The sequence below is a fragment of the Aythya fuligula genome, chromosome 13, assembly GCF_009819795.1.
Source record: "Aythya fuligula isolate bAytFul2 chromosome 13, bAytFul2.pri, whole genome shotgun sequence".
Classification (NCBI taxonomy): Eukaryota; Metazoa; Chordata; class Aves; order Anseriformes; family Anatidae; genus Aythya; species Aythya fuligula.
In genome coordinates this window covers 12856326-12874029 of record NC_045571.1, presented here as the reverse complement: position 1 = coordinate 12874029, position 17704 = coordinate 12856326, and the positions used below count along the sequence as shown (strand labels likewise).

The following is a 17704-nucleotide window of genomic DNA, read 5'->3' as shown; positions in this document are numbered from 1 at the left end:
CTTACAATAGCTTTGCTTGCAGCAATGATACAGTTCAACTACAAGACTGAGGGGGATAATTTTTTTTTTTTTTTATGAAACCAATATATTTAGCCTGGAATCAATCTTAAAAGATCACCCCTCGAAGCTGTGGTTCTCCTCATGGCCCTTCAAAAAGTCCAGAGTTAACTGCATCAGTTGATGGGGAAGGGTCTCTTGTGTTGCAGGAACCTGAAAAACACTCAATGAAGGGAAGCGTTTGCTGTTTATATTTGTTTTCTGATGTGTCTGTGCTCTTCGGTGTTCTGCAGGGTCTGTTTGAAAGTGCTTTCTACCAGTGACTTACTTCCTCCAAATCATATTTTCAGTGATGAAGCTTACGTGGCATTTGAGGCTCTGAGACATTGCTGGCTACTGGGTAACCTCAGTTCTTAATTAGAAGAAAAATGTTAATTTGGGGGGGGGGGGGCATAAAGTGAAGACTGCATTAAGGCTACAAGTTGCTTAGGCTTACCTGGAGTCAGATGCACTGACATAGTAGAATAATTTTCATATTGCATAGTAGAATAATTTTGACATTTCATTTCTTGAATGTAAATAAATAAGTGGGCTAGATCTAAAAATCAAAATGTTTTTTTTTTTCAGATTTATTAGAAGTCTTTTATACTTTTGTAATACCACGATAGAAGTGATTATGCTTCTTATGCTTATACAAAATATAGGAATAACAGTTGATATAATTAATAAGTAAACACAGTAATTCAGATAGATTCTTGGGAAATTTCAGGCTCTTAAGTTCCTTGCTTTTTTTTTTTTTTTTTCCCCTGCCTCTAGGCTGACTTTTTTCTCCATTTTTATGTCCTTAGAAGATCTGCCTTGACATTAGATTTAAATTATGTGGTCAGCACAGAAAAGAGAAAATATATTTGCTGTTTGTAACATTCCTTAAGGGCTACTTGTCCTTTTGGGAACTAGCAGATAGGATCGTTAATTGTCAGCCTGGGATTCATCCTACCACTGTAAAAGAACTTAGACAATTAAAAGCAAATTAGGAATGTAATCACCCATAGCATGACTACTCTGGGAAAGCAAGAAGGAATAAACAGAATTTTCAGCAAAGCTGATTTATGTTGGAAATCAGAGAAAACATCTCACTGGATGGCTGACGTGCTGGAGCAAGCTGCATTTGGAGGTGATGGAGAATTTTTGAAGTCAACACTGGGTAACCATTTGCTGAAGGAAGGAGAATGTGTGGTGTGTATAGCTCCTGCCTCTGTATGCTGGGTTGTCATGTGGGATCTCCTGAAGTCCCTTGCAGCCCTGTATTTCTATGACCTCAGTCACATTACTGATCCTGGCACTGTTTTCCATTTGATGTTCCAGGAATTAGCACAGACTTGCCAAATGCCTTATGTTTAATCTCAGTAATGCAAATGTATTTTCTAATAGGTTTGAATAAAGATTTTAGCTTCAGGGCCTGTCCTAGGGTCAAGCTGTGGTTGGAAGTACTTTGCAGTCTGGCTGTGAGTGGTTTCTTTTGGGGAAAATCTGTTAGTTACCTCTCTGAACAAACATTTTAACTATGTAGGCTGTTTCTCTATGAACTGTCAGCACGCTATCTCGGGCCGTCTGAATTGTTTTATCTTGTGGCCAAAATTAATGATTGAGAAAGATTTTATGAATATACCCCTGAAACTTTTTGCCAGTCACGGTATGGGAATGTTTCCTGTTCTTTGAAACACGTCTGTCTTTCAGTTTCCACCCTCTGCCAGAAGGCCCTGGAAGAGGAACTGTAAAACAGGGGTTGCCTTTGATCACTACAAAGTTACCAAGTTCCCAACTTCAGATGGATGCTGCTCTATTGTCCTCTGCTTCCTGCTGTGAAGAATGGCTTTGACTCAACTTCAGCTCTGCTTTGAGCTATATGCTTGGAATTTGGTGGGCCTTAATAGGACTGAAGTGTGATAAGGGTTTTTAAATGAAGAATAAAAGCAAAGGAAGTGAGTGGGAGAAGAGAGACTACCTGGGAGGGAAACATGTTAACAAAATGCAGGATCAAGATCTATATGGTGAGATGGGTCTGATCCGTTAGCCTGGAGGCACCTTGAGAACACGTGCGTTTCTTCACCTAGATGTAATCAAGGCTTACTCAACCAGAGCTAGTTGTCTCCAGCCAAGAAGGAAACCACATCTGTCATGAAAACAAGCAATATAGTTCCTTAGAAGTCTGTCCTTTTCTCTAGGATTCAGTTTCTTCATCTGGTATTGCAGACTTAATTTGGCTGCTTCCTCAGAGTCAGCCTTTGGCCGTAGGATCCTTCCTGATGACAATCAGCAAAGGAAGCTGCCTTTATTACCTTATCAATTTCATTCCCTTCTGAAGAGTTGCTGCTGTTTATCGTCTCCAAACTCTCGATTGCCAGAGCTGCGTGAGCAGAAGAGCAGACACTACCCACCCGTCAGTCAGGTTTCTGCAGTGTAGTGCGTGTATGTTGAAATCAATATTCATTCCTAGCTGGGGTCTGATGTTTTCTCCCTTTGGGGCATAAGTTGGGAAAGATCTGCATGCTCCTCTTGGAGAGCCCGAGGGGGAGGATTGATTGGTTTGTCTTCCTGACAACACTCACAAGGACAGAGAGCCTAGGCATCCTGAGACCTTGTCACAGGACTGCTGCATTACAGGTAAATTTACGCTACCTTTACCCTGTTGACATGGACACCACATGCAAGTGGACTGTGAAATGTTCATGCTTGAAACAAATTAAGGATGGTATATCCTAGTCTGACTTTTTGTACTATTACATGGATGTAGTGAGATGCATCTCCCTAGCCAGAAATGACTGAAAGCTGAAACATGCCTGAGTCTCTGGAGCAATCAGTGCTCCTTTGACTTGATGTGTTCACAAGGCTTTCTTTTTCTGTATAAATTGCTTTGTGTCTTGGAAGTGATCTGTTAGAATTAAACATCACTGAGTGCTTTTTACATAGCTGTGCCAACAATGGAGCACAACTGACGCATTAAAAATGAGATAACATCATATTCTGGATAATACCAGAGTTGTACTACTATTTTTCTTACAAAGGTTATTTTTCTTATATAGGTTTCTTATATAGCATTAGCATAAAGCAAGCTGCCTTCTTCACTGCCTGATAATAGTTTTTACATAGCATCTGAAAAACGAAGAAAAGTTAGCAATATACATCAACGCATGGTATGTAGTGTTATTGCTGTACCGAATAGCTTGTATGTGCACACTGAGTTGTCACCCGTACTGTCTGGTTGTTGGGCACAAAAACCACGAGAGGGAGCTTGGAAGCAAGGATCTGTTTCCTCCTGGCAATGGTCTTTGTATTGCGGGGCTGTGCTCTGTCCCTGGAGAGCAAACGCGGTTGTGTACAGGTTGAGAACAAAAGAATAACTGAGATAAATTTATATTTCAGGACTTTGGTAGCATGGTCAGAGTATATCTTAGTAAGACTTCCAAGGAAGTTTTACACTTACAGTTAATTTATCTATTGGGTGTCTGGAATTGCAGATCACACTCGGAGACTTTTTGTGCATAATGAAGGGTTATTTTTTTTTTCCTACTCTATTATTACATCTTGGTAAATATTGTTATTTACCTCAGCTGCCGAGACAGAAGCAAAAATGTCATCACAAGAATAAGATCTGATACGACTCTGCTTCCTTGGATATCAGAAATTATCACTGGAAAAAAAGAAAAAGAAAAAAAAAAAAAAAAACAGGAGGAGCAGGGTGATTGACTCTTAATTTGACTTAGTGCTTAAATAAAGCTGAATCTACTTTTTCTGATTTTGTTTGTTTGTTTGTTTTTTAAATTGCAACCTGGTCCAACAGCTGAAACGTCAACATGCTTCTTACCACGTCAGGGTCACCCTCTGCTCCCACACAGACAGATGCCTGCAGGCTGTAATGAACACGGGTCTGCTGGTTTGGCTGGGATGCCTGCCTGCAGGAGAGCTGCCTCCACAGAAGCTGGACCACTCCAAAAAAGTCCCGTCCCTTGTTTATCTTGCAATACTTCCCAGCTGAACACTGATGCAAATAATTCATACAGCTAGTGTGTAATTGTGTCATCACCTGCCCTGGCACCACCTGGTGAGAGACTGGCAGACGGCACAATTCTTCCTTATACTTGTCTTCATTTCCAGCCTAACACCAGGGGTGTTGCCCATCAGTCTTCTTGTCAGAGTTCAGGCATCAAGGCTGGTCCCCTCCTGCCAGCCTCATCAAGTTTTGCAGACGAATATATTAACGCTGATGAACACCGGGGTGTCTGTGGAGCTTCTTTCAGTGAGTAATTTGTGATGTTGCATTGCCATAAGTACAGCTCTCAGTGGAAATTCTAGCAAGAAGAGCAGCCACCAAGCATCTGAAATACTACACAACCTTTCCTTGGGTAGGACTGGGGCAAACCGGGGGCAAATTACGCTGCTGCATAATGTCACCTTCTGGTGTCAAAGCAAAGCGTGGCCTGATCCTGCTGTTGGAAGCTAATGGGCAAAACCCACCTAAAACACAAAATTAAAAATGCAACCGTTTCTACTTTCCCAGCAATTACTTATGAGTAATAAGTTACAGCAGAGTGATGTCAGACTGTTTAACTGATGTTTGGCAAGAAAATTTGATGGAAATGCAAATGTGTCATTGTTGATTATATTCAATCCATAGAATGGTTCTGGTGCAGAAGTTTCTGGAAGGGCAGGACTTGGCTGGTCAATTGTATCTGTTGAGATACGCTCCAAATATAATGACTTGTGAAATCAATGAAAAATAATAGTCATTGTTAAAGCTTTAGGGAACTTTTTTGTTTTGTACCAATCACTGATGTATTTCTGAGAATAGGCCCATTTGAGAACTGTCAGTGAATACCACTTTGGCAGATGTCTTTATGATCTTTTCTCAACAACGAATTAATGAATTATTTATATGCAACCTTCTTAATCCAGGGATGGGCCTGGACTTTGACAGTGTGACGTCGCGGAGTGGCGGCGCGCTTGCTGGCAGCCTCCCACGGAATTAGCAGCATAAACGCTTTCCTTTTCCTTCCAGTTGCTTCCCCTGCCCACACAGGTCTCCAGTTGTCATCGCCAGCAACAGGCATTCCAGGAATGATTGCATCAATTGGGAAGTCTCCTTACTAATGCAAGACTGCAAGCAGGAGGCATCTGTGCTCATACCTGGAGTCAGAGAAGAGGCTGGCTGAAAGGACGCAGCTCATCCTTTCCTTGGCCCCGTAGCAGGACCCAATTTTCTTGGACTGTCTGCTCGAGTGTTTCCCTTGCCTCACAGTTCACAGGTCTTGCTTAGCACCTAACTCAAATTTTTTCTGCAGTTTCAAATTATTTCTTTGTTTCCCTCATAGCTCAGAGCCCAGCCAGCTGGTCATCCTGGCATGGTCCCACAGAGAAATAGATCATTGCTGTTTCCCCTCTTTTTTTTTTTTTTTTTTTTTTAAACAAATTTAATTATTTCAGACTTTAGTTTTTGAAGTTACATTTTGGGGGAGGGGGTGAGGTAAGGCATTAAAATAAATAAAGCAACTAGTACCTAAGCCAAGACCCCAGCATAGAGTGAAACAATTCCTTTTGCTGTGTGGCAGCAGAAACATTGCAGGAATCGTGTTGCAGAAAGAAACTTACCTGTTTTGCAGTATCAGTGCCCTACCTCAGGCTTCTTAACCAGCTGGTTAATGACCTATGCTCCTTGTGCCTCACACTGTTCAGCCAGGACTTCAGCTTCACCTGAGCCTGTGGCCAGAGACAGCAGCCAAGCCATGGTGCTGCTTCCTTGAGGAGCTCCCTGCCTGGGTGGAAGTCCTCCAGCAGCTCCGTCTGGCATGGTCATACCGAGGAAGAGGAGATCAGTCCTCTTTGGGAGGGCTGCACGTGACACTGCCACCTTCCAGAGACACAACAAGCATGACTTCTGGGCCAAGGAAAGCACTAGGAATTCAGTCCCACAGTGCAGTGACCAGACACTTAGCACAGCCAGTCCCTTTCCCTCGCCACTGGCAGAAGATCAGTTCACCTGCTTTGCAGAGCACATTCACATGGAAAAGCACATTAGCTTCAATTTATATATATATAAAATTATTATTTTTTTGCCCCAGTCAGTAGAATACTAATAGGAAGGTGGTTCTGTAGGTTTTTACTCTCTGCAGCCCAGAGAGCAAGCTAAGCATGTGCCCTGAGAGGCTCTGTCCTGCCATTGCCAGGAATAACTGGGAAGTGTAAGAGGGACCATAGCAAGTGGCTCAGCTGCCTGGAGTTGCTGACAGCGGATATTTCAGTGGAAACTGAGAAGAAAGCAATGAGCAAAATCTCAGCAGCGCTTAATGTGGCTTTTTAGCTTTGCTTTGAGTCCCCCAGGACTGCGAGTGGTTGGGGCTTTTTCCGGGAGCAGCAGTAGTGATCCCCTGTAACAATCCAGCGGCTGCCTTTTGGTGCGTTCATGTACTCACTGCCTCTTTGCTCTGTGAGCAGGGGCTCTCATGCTGCTGTTATCCAAGCACTCAGAGAGGGGGACAAGGGGCAGTCAGAGGAACAGGGCAGAGAACGGGGTGAGGGGGCACACCCCAGGCCCTCCTCTGCCTCCCCAAGAAGGGCTCCCACGGCATTTTGGTTCAGCAGGAAACATTATTGGGTCTCTGGTGAAGTCCATCAGCCCTCCTGCCAGGTTCACGTGCATCTGCTGGGCTGATAGGACCTGACCTACCAAGAGGCTCACCTCGCCGCACCAGCCAAATGCAAGACTGCTAGCGAGCAAAAGTTTCAATGCAACTTAACTGGAGCAAAGCGCAGGTAATGCTCACTGCTCAGTGACTTCTGCAGGAGAGCTGCTCACCTCTTTTTTTCCCCCGACCCTGCTGTGTAAAACCTGAGCTCGCTTTGCCCTCACATTTCTCAGCAGGAGCTGCAAAACTGCATGTTTATCAGACACTGTCCCTTCCCCATCAGTGTGACTCTTGCACAGCCTTCTCCCCTAGCGACAGAAGCATCATTCACAGGGGGAAGTATCCTGCAGTGTAGTGGTGATCTTCAGACCAGGGGAGGCATCAGTATTTTTTTTTTTTTGACTTGGTTTTAGACATTCCACTCCTTTGCTGCGACCTCCACTCCACATCTGTGACTGCAGCCTTCTGCACCCAGCTGAGAAGGAAATTATGTGTGAGCGAGGAGTCGGGGCTCCCTGTTCACAGCACTAGGACTCCGCGCCTGCTGCACTGCACGCTCAGCCACATGCTTGAGGATGCTGCATCTGAAAGTCCAGTTCCTGGATGACTCCCAGAAGATCTTTGTAGTTGATGTAAGTGGGTATGATATTATTGGGTTTTGTGCTAATTAATGAAGTAATTTCTACTCTGCAGGATTGCATAGCTCTCTAATGTCCTCTGCTAGCTTCTGGTGTTCAGCTTTGCAAAGCAAAAGGACAAAACAAACAAACAAAAAGCTTAAAAAAATGAGCTCACAGTGCTGATTACTAAGTGTCTTTCAGCACCAACACACTCCCACTCTCTCCTCTTGTTGGGATTACTTATAAAGAAGGAGGAATGGCTTTTATTTATCTGGTGTTATCTTTTGGAAATCAGCTAATATGAAGTGATGTTCTTGACAAGCGTGGAGTTCTCTTATTTGTCTGACTGCTAGCATGAGCATTCAACAAGGAAGAAAAATCTGAGAACGGAATAAAAATAGCATATTTAACTACACTACCCATGGTGAGAAACATCTGTGTACATCTCTTCTTGGGCATTCTGTTGAAAAAGAAAGCTGTGGTTTTGGGGATAAGTGAGGAAAAAAACTCATTGTGTCTTGTTTTCTGTATGACAGTGTCCCAAAACACACTGTCATTAATAATTCATATTTAATAAATACTAGCTTTGAGTATTGACTGCTGGAATATATTTTAAATATCGGGAATCAATATCTATGATATTAGATGTATATGTATTTATGTGTGTATAGATAACTGGAACTAAATGTAATGGATGTCCTGTCTATGTGTTAGAATTACAAGTGTCATTGAGCAGTTGCTGTTGGTTAGGATTTGACAATCACAGTAGCTAAACGAATTAGGTAATTCAGGTAGATCTGTTCTAGTCCTCACCTACATATCTTATGGGACCAGTGTGTTTTATAGATAACCATTTTTTTTTCAAGTTCTTTTACATTTCTTAGACATTCCTGTCCTTTTTTATAGCATAGCCTAAGAACTACTTGGTCTCAACGTACTGGTCAGTTTCTTTGCAATGGCAATTTTGCACAAAAGAGGATTGCAAAGGAATCTCATCTCTTGGACTGATATAGAAGTTTTCTGATTTAGTTTAATTAATATATCATAGACCTGGAGTCTGCTTAAAAATGAGATTAGTGTTAATTTTATGTATTTATTTATTTTTGTATCAATTAGATCAGGGCACAGTAAAAGACAATTTAGAAGCTGCTGCTGTTACAATATTGCTGCACTTTATCCATCTCTGCTTTCTTATTTCCCAAAACACTTCCAGTCCTGCAGCAACATGTTATTGCAGCAAATGGCTTCCATTAAGGGACTCGGAGCTGATTCCTTTTTTAGCATGGAAGGGTCATGGAAACCCCTTTTAGCCATTTCATGTGTTTCATGCTGCGTGGTTGCGATAAATGAGTAGCTGAATTAGTGAGTTCTCCATTATATCAGGACCGCTTTGGGCTAAGTCTTGAGCATACATTTCAAGCAACTCTTCCTAAACCCGACTTTGGAAAGCTCTTTTCAATGGCTAGTACGTCAGTATAATGGCTGGGAGAAAGACAGCAGAAAGAAAGCCCAGTGGACTCGATGCCTTGTGCTCAGCGTGTGCGTTTGTACCTACCTTGCATGGGTATGGCAGCTGCTAGCACCTGTGGCCAGACTTTTGCAGGTGGCCAGGACTGGTGCCCTCCCTGCAGCCACACACCAGGGCCAGCTCTGCAAGAGGGCACTGCAGCTGCAATCCCCAGCTGGCAAGTTAAAAGCTGCTGGGGGTGTAACGAGGTGATCCCATGGCAGGGGAAGGCATTAGCCTGGTGCTGGCACATCCCTGCGTGCTCCAGTGGGCCCAGCACCTTGCACTTGGGAGGACACTGGGATGCCCTGCCCCAGTGCCCTGGCACCCAGACAGCCCCACGTCAGTATTCACTGGCCTCTGGCACTGAGAGGAGACCTCGCAAAGCTGCCTCCCTACTTCTCCCCCCTGCCCCAGATATCTAAAGCTGTGAACTGGCGCGTGCTCTTGCCTATAAAGCCACTCTCCTCTCTGGAAAGGGTTTAAACAAAGCAGCCCTGAGCCCCTGGAGCCTTGAGAGAGGCACAGAAAGAGCATGATCCACTTCGCAGCTTCACAAAAGCTGGGTGTTTGCAGGGTTCGCATCTTTGCAAGTAGACTTTGCTACAGGGCAAGATTCATTGGGAAGGAAAAAAAAAAAAAAAAAAAAAGAAAGAAAAGGGAAACCATACAAGCCAGGAAAACTAATTGCTGGAACTGAGTGAAGGACAAAGTCTCCCTTGGTCTTGTGTTCCTTCTAATGAGAAAAGACTGGAATTTTTGAAAGGAGGTGCATAGAGCTGGCTGCATGCAAGCTGGTCCAGCAAGGGGGTGGGGAGCACTAGGGCTGGTGGCTTTTTGGGGTATGGTCACAGCAATTCGCCCCCCAAAACACATTTATGGGTGCAGTGACAGGAAAAGCCAATGAAATGTGGCTTTGTCCTTGGAGCACAGGCACTGCCAGGAGGTCCTTTGGGGAAGGCTGTGCATGTCCCTGTGCATCACACATGCTGCTGTCTGCTTCTGGACATGCCACTCCATTTCATACCCTGCTTATGGTCCCATCTGCGCCCAACATGTAGAGGAAGGGTGCGTGCAGCCCCTCCTTTCTATCGGCCTCACCACTGAGGTTTCTGCCTGTGGGTGCTGCCCTGGCCCTGCAGCATCATTGTACAGACCACCAGTGGCACATTTGGGCTGGGATGTAGGTTCCAGTCCCGCACGTCGCACGCCTGCTTTGCAGTGCAGCACAGCCCCATCTACAAGCACCAAGGAGAGTGGCTCGCTGCCCACAGATGTGGAGGCTAATAACCTGGTAGGAAATGCTTGTCTTCCCTGGATGCCTGACAAAGGCCAAGGCCTTTCATGCTGGAAAATTCTAGCTTGGAAATCAACAATTATAATTGTTTTAATTACCTCTGCGATCCAGTAATTTTGAGGAGAACCGGGAGTGCTGCAGAGCGAATGCTGTTATTACGTTATCACTTTTCAGCAGCCTTACAGAGCGGAGCTAGCAATTTCACCCAGGGAGAAGCTGTGAAAGGCGGTCATTAGCATGCAGCCCCGCCAGCACCCCATCCCCTCCCACCCCTGCGCAGGCTGTGCAGCACGACTCCCCTGCCCTACTCCTGGCCCCAGCTGGCCTTTGCAATGACCACTGCTCATTTCTGGACCGCTTTTCCTGGGTTAATGATTTAGGAACATGAATTTTTGCTGGGTTTGGTCATTTCCGTGGTCACCTTTGGTGTTTTCTGGCCTGCCAGGTCATTCCCCAGCAGTGTGGTGACAAAGCCGAATGCCCTCCTAGTGTTTCTGTTTCCTGGGTGTACATAAACTTGGCCTCCCTTATCAGTGTGCAGTGCCACTTAATTAACATCGCTGAAGTTCACAGATGACCCAGGGCCCAAGGCACAGGATCTCTGCAAGGTCCAGTTGCTGTTAATTACCATTAACGACAGCTCATCCTGGCCATCTGCCTGCAGGCTGGCCGCACTGGTGGGGTGCCCTGGTTCGCAGTGACCCGTGCACCTTTGCCTGCAATGTGCCTGTCCACAGGCTCCAGCCAGGGACAGACCTGTCCCAATGGCTGTAACAGGCAAGGTGAGACTGATATTTCTTTCCTCTTCCTTCCCCTCCTGATTTATTAAGTTCCTTAATAAAGGCGAGAAGTGGTGGGGAGGAATCTGACTTCCAAGAGCTGAGGTAAACGTCATACAGCTGCCATCATCCCGTCCCACATACCAAAGCCATCAGCATTTACTGAGTAAGGTTTTGCTGTGGCACAGTTTGGAAAAATCCCACAGCCTATCTCAGCTGAAGGGAGGGCGTTAAATCGTTTTCCCAATCTCCCTGAAATCCTCGCACCACTGCTGTCAGCATTGCCTAACCTGCTGCTTCCCTGCTGTGTTTGCTCACTAGCAAAAATCCTGTGGAAGAGGGCTGTTTAACCTCACCTGCAGCCACCTCAACCTGGTGGAGAAGGAGTACTTCGGGCTGGAGTTTCGCAGCCAGGCCGGGAACCACGTGAGTGCAGTTGCAGCACAGCCCCATTGCAATGCCCACAGCCAGGCAGAAGCAGCCCGCGCTGCTGCAGGTGCTGGAACCTCCACGAAATACTGGGTGGAAAATCAAAATGGAAAGGCTTGCCATAATGCTAAAAAAAATTGAAAATAGGAGTCAGAAGCCATGACCTGGTCGGCAAAGCCCTGCTGACAGCCACAGCATAGGATTTATCCATAACCATCTGTGGCAAGCAGCGCAGCCCCAGCAGGATGGTTTGTGGTGGTCCCCAAGCTAGCCAGTGTTCCTTTATGGTGTTCCAGCACGATGCTCCTGCTTCTATTCCCACTGCCCTTGTGCTGTTTATTCAGCCAGTTCATTGCCTTATTTCAGGTCTGGCTGGAGCCACTAAAGCCCATAACAAAGCAAGTCAAAAGTAAGTATTTCAAACATAAAACTCATCTCAGTCGCTACCAGTGGGGGCACATTTGTGTAGTTTCTTGTGCTGGAGGATGGGATCTCAGGTTTTTGGCACTTACCTGAGCAACTCATGTGGTGTGAAGCTGGGCAGAATTGTTTGCAAAAACAGCATTGTCCACCTAAAATCCTGCAGAAATGCCTTTTCAATCTGCTTTTTGCAGCATTTTGAGCCTGAGCTGTTAATATCCTGACAGCTTGGCGGAGGGGCAGGGGCGGCTGCGTGCATGTGCGCGTGTGTGTTTGTGCGTGCTGCTGTGCTGGCAGAGCAGTAGGAACGGCTCTCTGAGTGTCCTCCTTTCCCCTTTGCAGCTCTTAGCAGCCCAGATGCCCACACAGCGTGAGCCCTGTGTAGAGCAGGGTTAACCCTGTGCCTCGCAGGCGTGCGGTGACCCCACTCAGCCCCCAGACCCCCACGCTGCTGCACAGTGATGCAGCGCAGCCTGACCTGAATCCATGGCCTGTGTTAACACAGCACCTCTTTCAGCCTGTTTCCACCCCCATGATGAACCAAACCATGTATTGTCCCCAAATACATGATGACTAGCAAGTGGTCGAGAGCACGAGGCCATGACCCATGTGTTTGCAAGAGGGAGTCCCAGAGCCATCCTGTGGTGGCCTGGGATGGTTGGTGCCTACACAATCGCCTCCCTGCACTTTGCCTGGGGTTTGGCTGCTTGCTCTCGCCTAGCCCACAAACCAGCTTTGCCCAAATGGCCTCCCCTGAAGCTGCTGCATCCCAAGTGCTTGCAGGGCTGGGTAAAGCCCAGGGCTTTTGCTGAGGGTTTAATGTACAGTTTCTGATGGCAGCTATGGTGGGGCTCTGGCCACACTTCAGAACAGCACCCATAGCACTGCTCCAGTGGGGACCAATGTGGCAACCCCACTCCTGGCAGGGGCAATTTTGAGATGTCCAACTCCCTGTTTGCTTCCATCCTGGATGCCACGGGTTGGGGCAGGCTCGTCCTTCCAGGCAGAATGGAGATCTTGATGCTCAGGGCTTCCAGCCCTGGTTTGTAAGTGACCAGGGTGATTTGCTCTGTAAGGAGACAGCATGTGTGAAAAGAGTTGTAAATGTTCTCAATAGGCACATAAAAGAAAACTTATGAAGATGTTGTGTTTTAAGATCCTAAGGAGGTTCTTTTCAAATTTATGGTGAAATTTTTCCCAGTGGACCCTGGACATCTGAGAGAAGAGCTGACCAGGTACTGTGTTTGTTCTGCTCCTTCCTTATTGCACAGTCCTATGTTTTCGCAGTTGCAGTGCATGTGTATAAAAGTCCTTATCTTCATCCAACCAAACCGATCTGTTAGCAATGCTAATACTAAGTGTTGACTGAGCTCTGTGCTTTACAAAACAAAACTGCAAATAGTATCTTGGTGCTCTATTTTTATATAAAAACCACTTGAAAATCAGCCATCTTAAGAGGCTGCAGTGTGTTTACTGCCAAACGTTTTAGCAGTTGAGCACCAAGTCTGACTTTGCTCAGTCTAGCTCCTGCCTCAAGCTGTGTTCTGAAAGAAAAACCTTAATTTTATTTTTAAAAATGACATTGCTAGCTCTTACATTTCAGAGGACGCGTTGCAAACAGGAGCTAAGAATAAAACCAATACAGTGCTTCTGCACAACATTAGCCCTGAGAGGAGACACAAATGCCCTCTGAAGCATAAAGGAATGTTAGCTCTGAAACCTATTAATGGCCATTTAAATGGCAGGGGCATGCTGCTCATGGTGGTGCCCAGCTATAGGCTCAGGGAGGGGCTGCACACTCCTACTGTGACCCCCCCAGACCTGCATCCCTTGTGCTAGGGCACAGGCGAGCGCTGGGAGGGGCACGGGGACAGCCTGGCTGTGCTGAGCTGGGGCCCGAGAAGAGTCCCCTCTTAGGGCATCTCCTGTCCCCTCCGCAGGTATCTCTTCACACTCCAGATCAAGAAGGACCTGGCGCTGGGGCGGCTGCCCTGCAGTGACAAGAGCGCGGCGCTGCTCGTCTCCCACCTGCTGCAGTGTAAGGGCAGGCACATGCCTGCAGCAGGGGGGCACCAGGGCTTTGCTTTGACTGCATGGCAAAGGGTGCCTCTAACCCCACTCTCCCTGCGCCCCCCACAGCTGAGCTGGGTGACTTCCACGAGGAGACAGACCAGCAGCACCTGGCCACCCACAGGTACCTGCCCAACCAGGAGTACCTGGACAACAAGATCATGCACTACCACCGAAGGCACGGGTAAGGGCTGCTGTGCACAGGTTCCTTCCCATCAGCACACAGGGCCAGCAGTGGCATGGGTGCTCAGCACCCCGGCATGCACACCTCCAAAATGGGGTCTTTTCAGCCCATTTCAGCAGTTGCTTTTACATTCCTGTCACTTCCCAGTGTGTTTGTGTCTCCAGGGGGAAGACGCCAGCTGAGTCAGATGTTCAGCTGCTGGACGTGGCCAGGAAACTGGAGATGTATGGGATTCGCCCGCACCCCGCCAGCGACGGCGAGGGGACGCAGATCAACCTGGCCGTGACACACATGGGGGTGCTGGTCCTGCGGGTAAGCTGGGGGCTCAGGGTGGGCTCTGTGAGGACATAACCTCCTGCTCTCAGCCTTCTCCCTTCACCTGCTCTAAACCCTCCCAAATCCCGTGGAGCAATCTCACCCTAGCAAACCTCAAGCAGGGATGTGATGCTCTGGGATATCACCCTGGGCTCAGCCCCAGCACCTCTGCCAGCACAGGCTGCACACAGCTGTGCCTGCCCAGGCTCTGGCAGAGCCCTGCTGGCCCTTGTCATTGCAGGCACAGCCGTGTAAGCACCACAGGTTACACGGCTGCGTCACATGCATTCACCGTATAATCTTCCAGCAAAAATAGCCACCTAATGTCTGTGCAATTACATAACGTTGTAATCACAGCATAGCTGAGGAATAAATACAGACTTCCTTGCAGCCGGCGTGAAACAGTGCTTGCCTCCCACACTGACTAATTTCAACCTGGGAACATCTTGCCAGAGCAGAAAAAAATCCTAACTGCGGGTCTGCTGTTCATAATTAGTGCTGCCAGACCCAGTTATTTATTCAAAGATGTAAACACCCCTCGTGTGCATGCATGATTAGAGCATCTGTGAGCCCATGCGAGTCTGGGCTCTCCCAGAGAGCTGAGAGGGTCTCAGTGCCATAGCACAAGGTAGCACAGTTTTATCTGTTCCTGCTGGGATATGTGTTGTATGGCTGCATCCAAACTGATACATAGCAGTAATGAAGGTAAGGTGTGCTTGCAGTCTGCTTAAGCTGGCATTAAAGGTGTGGAAATGAGCTGAGCTCTGCTGTGCTTCCCATCTCACTTCTTTTGGGAGACAGATTCTGCATTAACACCTCACCTGCCCTGTGAGCTGGGAAGGATGGGACATTCTGCCTTGACCTCTGTGAGTTTTCTCTCGGACTACTGCTGTTTTACAGTTAGCTTCATTAGGCAGAGTTCAGCCCTGAGCCTTAATTCCTGCTCTTGGGATCAGCTGGTAGAGAACTGAGGGTCAAATGCTAAATCCCCATTGCCTCTTCCCCAGGCCCAGAAGCAGTGAGAGCTGTAGAAATGGCTCATGTGGTGTCCTGGGAGCCCAGGTCTTGGCCAGTCATATTTCTGCATCTTGCCCCATCCCAGTATAACTGCTGTGTCCGTCCTTGCAGGGCAATACAAAGATCAACACATTCAACTGGTCCAAAATTCGCAAACTGAGTTTCAAGAGGAAGCATTTTCTCATCAAGCTCCATGCAAACATTTCTGTAAGTAGGTCTCTGTAAGCTGCTAAGGCAGCTGCCCAGCTCAGGACTGTGAGGGCAAGCAGCAGAGTCTGGCCCAGCGTGCCCCTGACACCCCCGTGCTTGTCCCTGGCCACACAGGCACTGTGCAAGGACACGCTGGAGTTCACCATGGCGAGCAGGGATGCCTGCAAGGCTTTCTGGAAGACGTGTGTGGAGTACCATGCATTTTTCCGGTTGTCTGAAGAGCCCAAGTCAAAGCCCAAAGCCCTTCTGTGCAGCAAGGGCTCGAGTTTCCGCTACAGGTAAAGTCCCAGAGCAAAAACCCTGGTGTGCAGAGGCTCTAACTCTCCCCTTTACATCTGTCCTGGCTGGGTGCAAGAGGCTGATGCCTGACAGCTGCTTCCCGGGTCCTGCTGTTGCCAGTCAGTCCTGCCGTGTCCCCTCACCTCCCCCAGGTGAGGGGCTGTGCTGATGGTGCTGCTCACACCTTTTCCTCCTTGCTGCTGCAGTGGGAGGACACAGAGACAGCTGCTGGAACACGGGAGGAAGGCGAAGATGAAGAGCCTGCCCTTTGAGAGGTACCGAGGGCAGGGAGGGGGGCAGTACTGAGGTGTGTATGGGGGGTATCCTGGCCCTGCATCCACCCCATGCACTCGGCCTTGCAGGAAGCACCATGCATCCCGCTACGATGAGAGGCAGTGTCGCTCTTCCCCGGACCTCCTGACAGATGTGTCCAAGCAGGTATGTCCCCGCAGTGTGCACAAGAGGCAGCCAGAATCCTGGCTCTTCATCCTGCTGCTGGCCCTGCTCTGCTCCCCCTGCCCGCCTTGGGGCTGAGCAGGATGCCCACACACCCTTTTTTTTTTCCGCCAGGTGGAAGAGCTGCGCCTGGCCTACGGCAGCCGGGGCTCCTTCCGCACTGCCAATGGGGTGCACACCTCAGAGCCCACACTGGACAGCCGCTGCTGCAGCTCCACCACGGAGGTGACATTCGCTGCCGAGCTGGAGCGCTCCAAGCCCGAAGCAGCCCCCATCTTCCTGCCCCACTCCAAGAGCAGCTCTGCCTTCCCCCTGCTCTACGCCGAGCTGGAGCTGGAGCGGGCGTGGGAGCCCGCCGACCTCTTCGGCTCCAGGAACCCCTTGACGTCCTTTCGGCCCCACCACAAGTTTGCTGGGAACAGTAAGAGCACCTCGGTGGGCAACATGCGGGAGGTCAGCAGGAGGCCGCTGGTGTACACGGACGTGCCGTGCCCCCAGCCACTGGCCTCCCCGGCCCCGCAGGTCCTTTTTTACGTAGACAGGCCACCACAGCCCCTGTGCCACATGCAAACACCCAGCCAGGAGGCAGCAGGAGCAGCCGGTGGATCTGTCCCCACGGCCACAAAAACACCCAAGTGGAGCCCAAGCACTGCCTGGATGGGGGACTTACAGCACGAGGCTTCGCACAGGGCTGCGGGCAGCAGTGCAGCCCCAGAAGGGGGGAGCAGGCCGCTGGCTCGCTCCTTTGATTACGGCCTTCAAGAGCAGCCTCCCAAACGCTCCTGGAGCCAGTCGGACATGAAAACCATCCGCTTCCCCTATGGCTCGGAGTTCAGGCCCCTGGGCCCACGGCCTGCCCTGAGCAGCCGCAAGGCAGGAATCCTACGGCACGCGCTGGCCCAGCAAGGGCTCGCCCCACGGCCGCGGCACCCTGCCGAGCGCTACGTGGGCAGCAGCACTGAGTCCAGCGACTCTGACTCCGACCTCCTGGCCGCTGAATACTGCTCCCTGTACGGCCGGGTGCTGCGCTCACCCATGGCTCGGGTGCGGCTGTCCTCTGGCAGTCTCCAGCTAGAAGAAGAGGATGAAGAGGTGTCCTTTGCGACCAGCGCTGCTGAAGAGAGGACTTCCAGGTATTTCACTTAGGTGCCTCACACCGGCTGAAAGGAGCCACAGGTGGCCAGGACTGATCCAGACCCAGAGAATGGTCCCTGTCCTGCTTGCAGGGCTGCTTACTGCTTGTGAAATGTTGTGATGGGCTCATGTTGTGTGAGTGCTTTTAGCTGTAGAGGAAGTGTTAAGGGACAGCTGGGGAATGTTCTGAGGTACCCATCTCCTGCATCATAACCTGAAACTGGTGCATCTCTGCCGCAGGGCTTTTCACATGCAGGGGTCCAGCTTTAGCCAGATGGGCAGGGGCTCTCGCTTAAGCCCTGCATAGACA

General features: G+C 48.7%; 1 protein-coding gene across 1 annotated transcript; it reads left to right on the top strand.

Annotated features, from left to right (window-relative positions):
- Positions 1-7252: 7252 nt before the first annotated feature.
- Positions 7253-17406, top strand: FRMD7 (FERM domain containing 7). Its single transcript, XM_032196494.1, has 12 exons — positions 7253-7309; positions 11202-11306; positions 11676-11718; positions 12886-12964; positions 13670-13767; positions 13869-13983; positions 14148-14295; positions 15427-15522; positions 15640-15803; positions 16011-16079; positions 16167-16242; positions 16375-17406. Exons 1-12 carry the CDS (start codon positions 7253-7255, stop codon positions 17404-17406), a joined length of 2082 nt encoding a protein of 693 aa, XP_032052385.1.
- The last annotated feature ends 298 nt before the right edge of the window (positions 17407-17704 follow it).

Bases quoted from the DNA above. Each gene is read 5' to 3' on its own strand.
- FRMD7 (XM_032196494.1), top strand. From the start codon at position 7,253: ATGCTGCATCTGAAAGTCCAGTTCCTGGATGACTCCCAGAAGATCTTT. The intron at 7,310-11,201 runs GTAAGTGGGTAT...TTTGCTCACTAG, and splicing joins AGAAGATCTTTGTAGTTGAT to CAAAAATCCTGTGGAAGAGG. The intron at 16,080-16,166 runs GTACCGAGGGCA...TCGGCCTTGCAG, and splicing joins AAGAGCCTGCCCTTTGAGAG to GAAGCACCATGCATCCCGCT.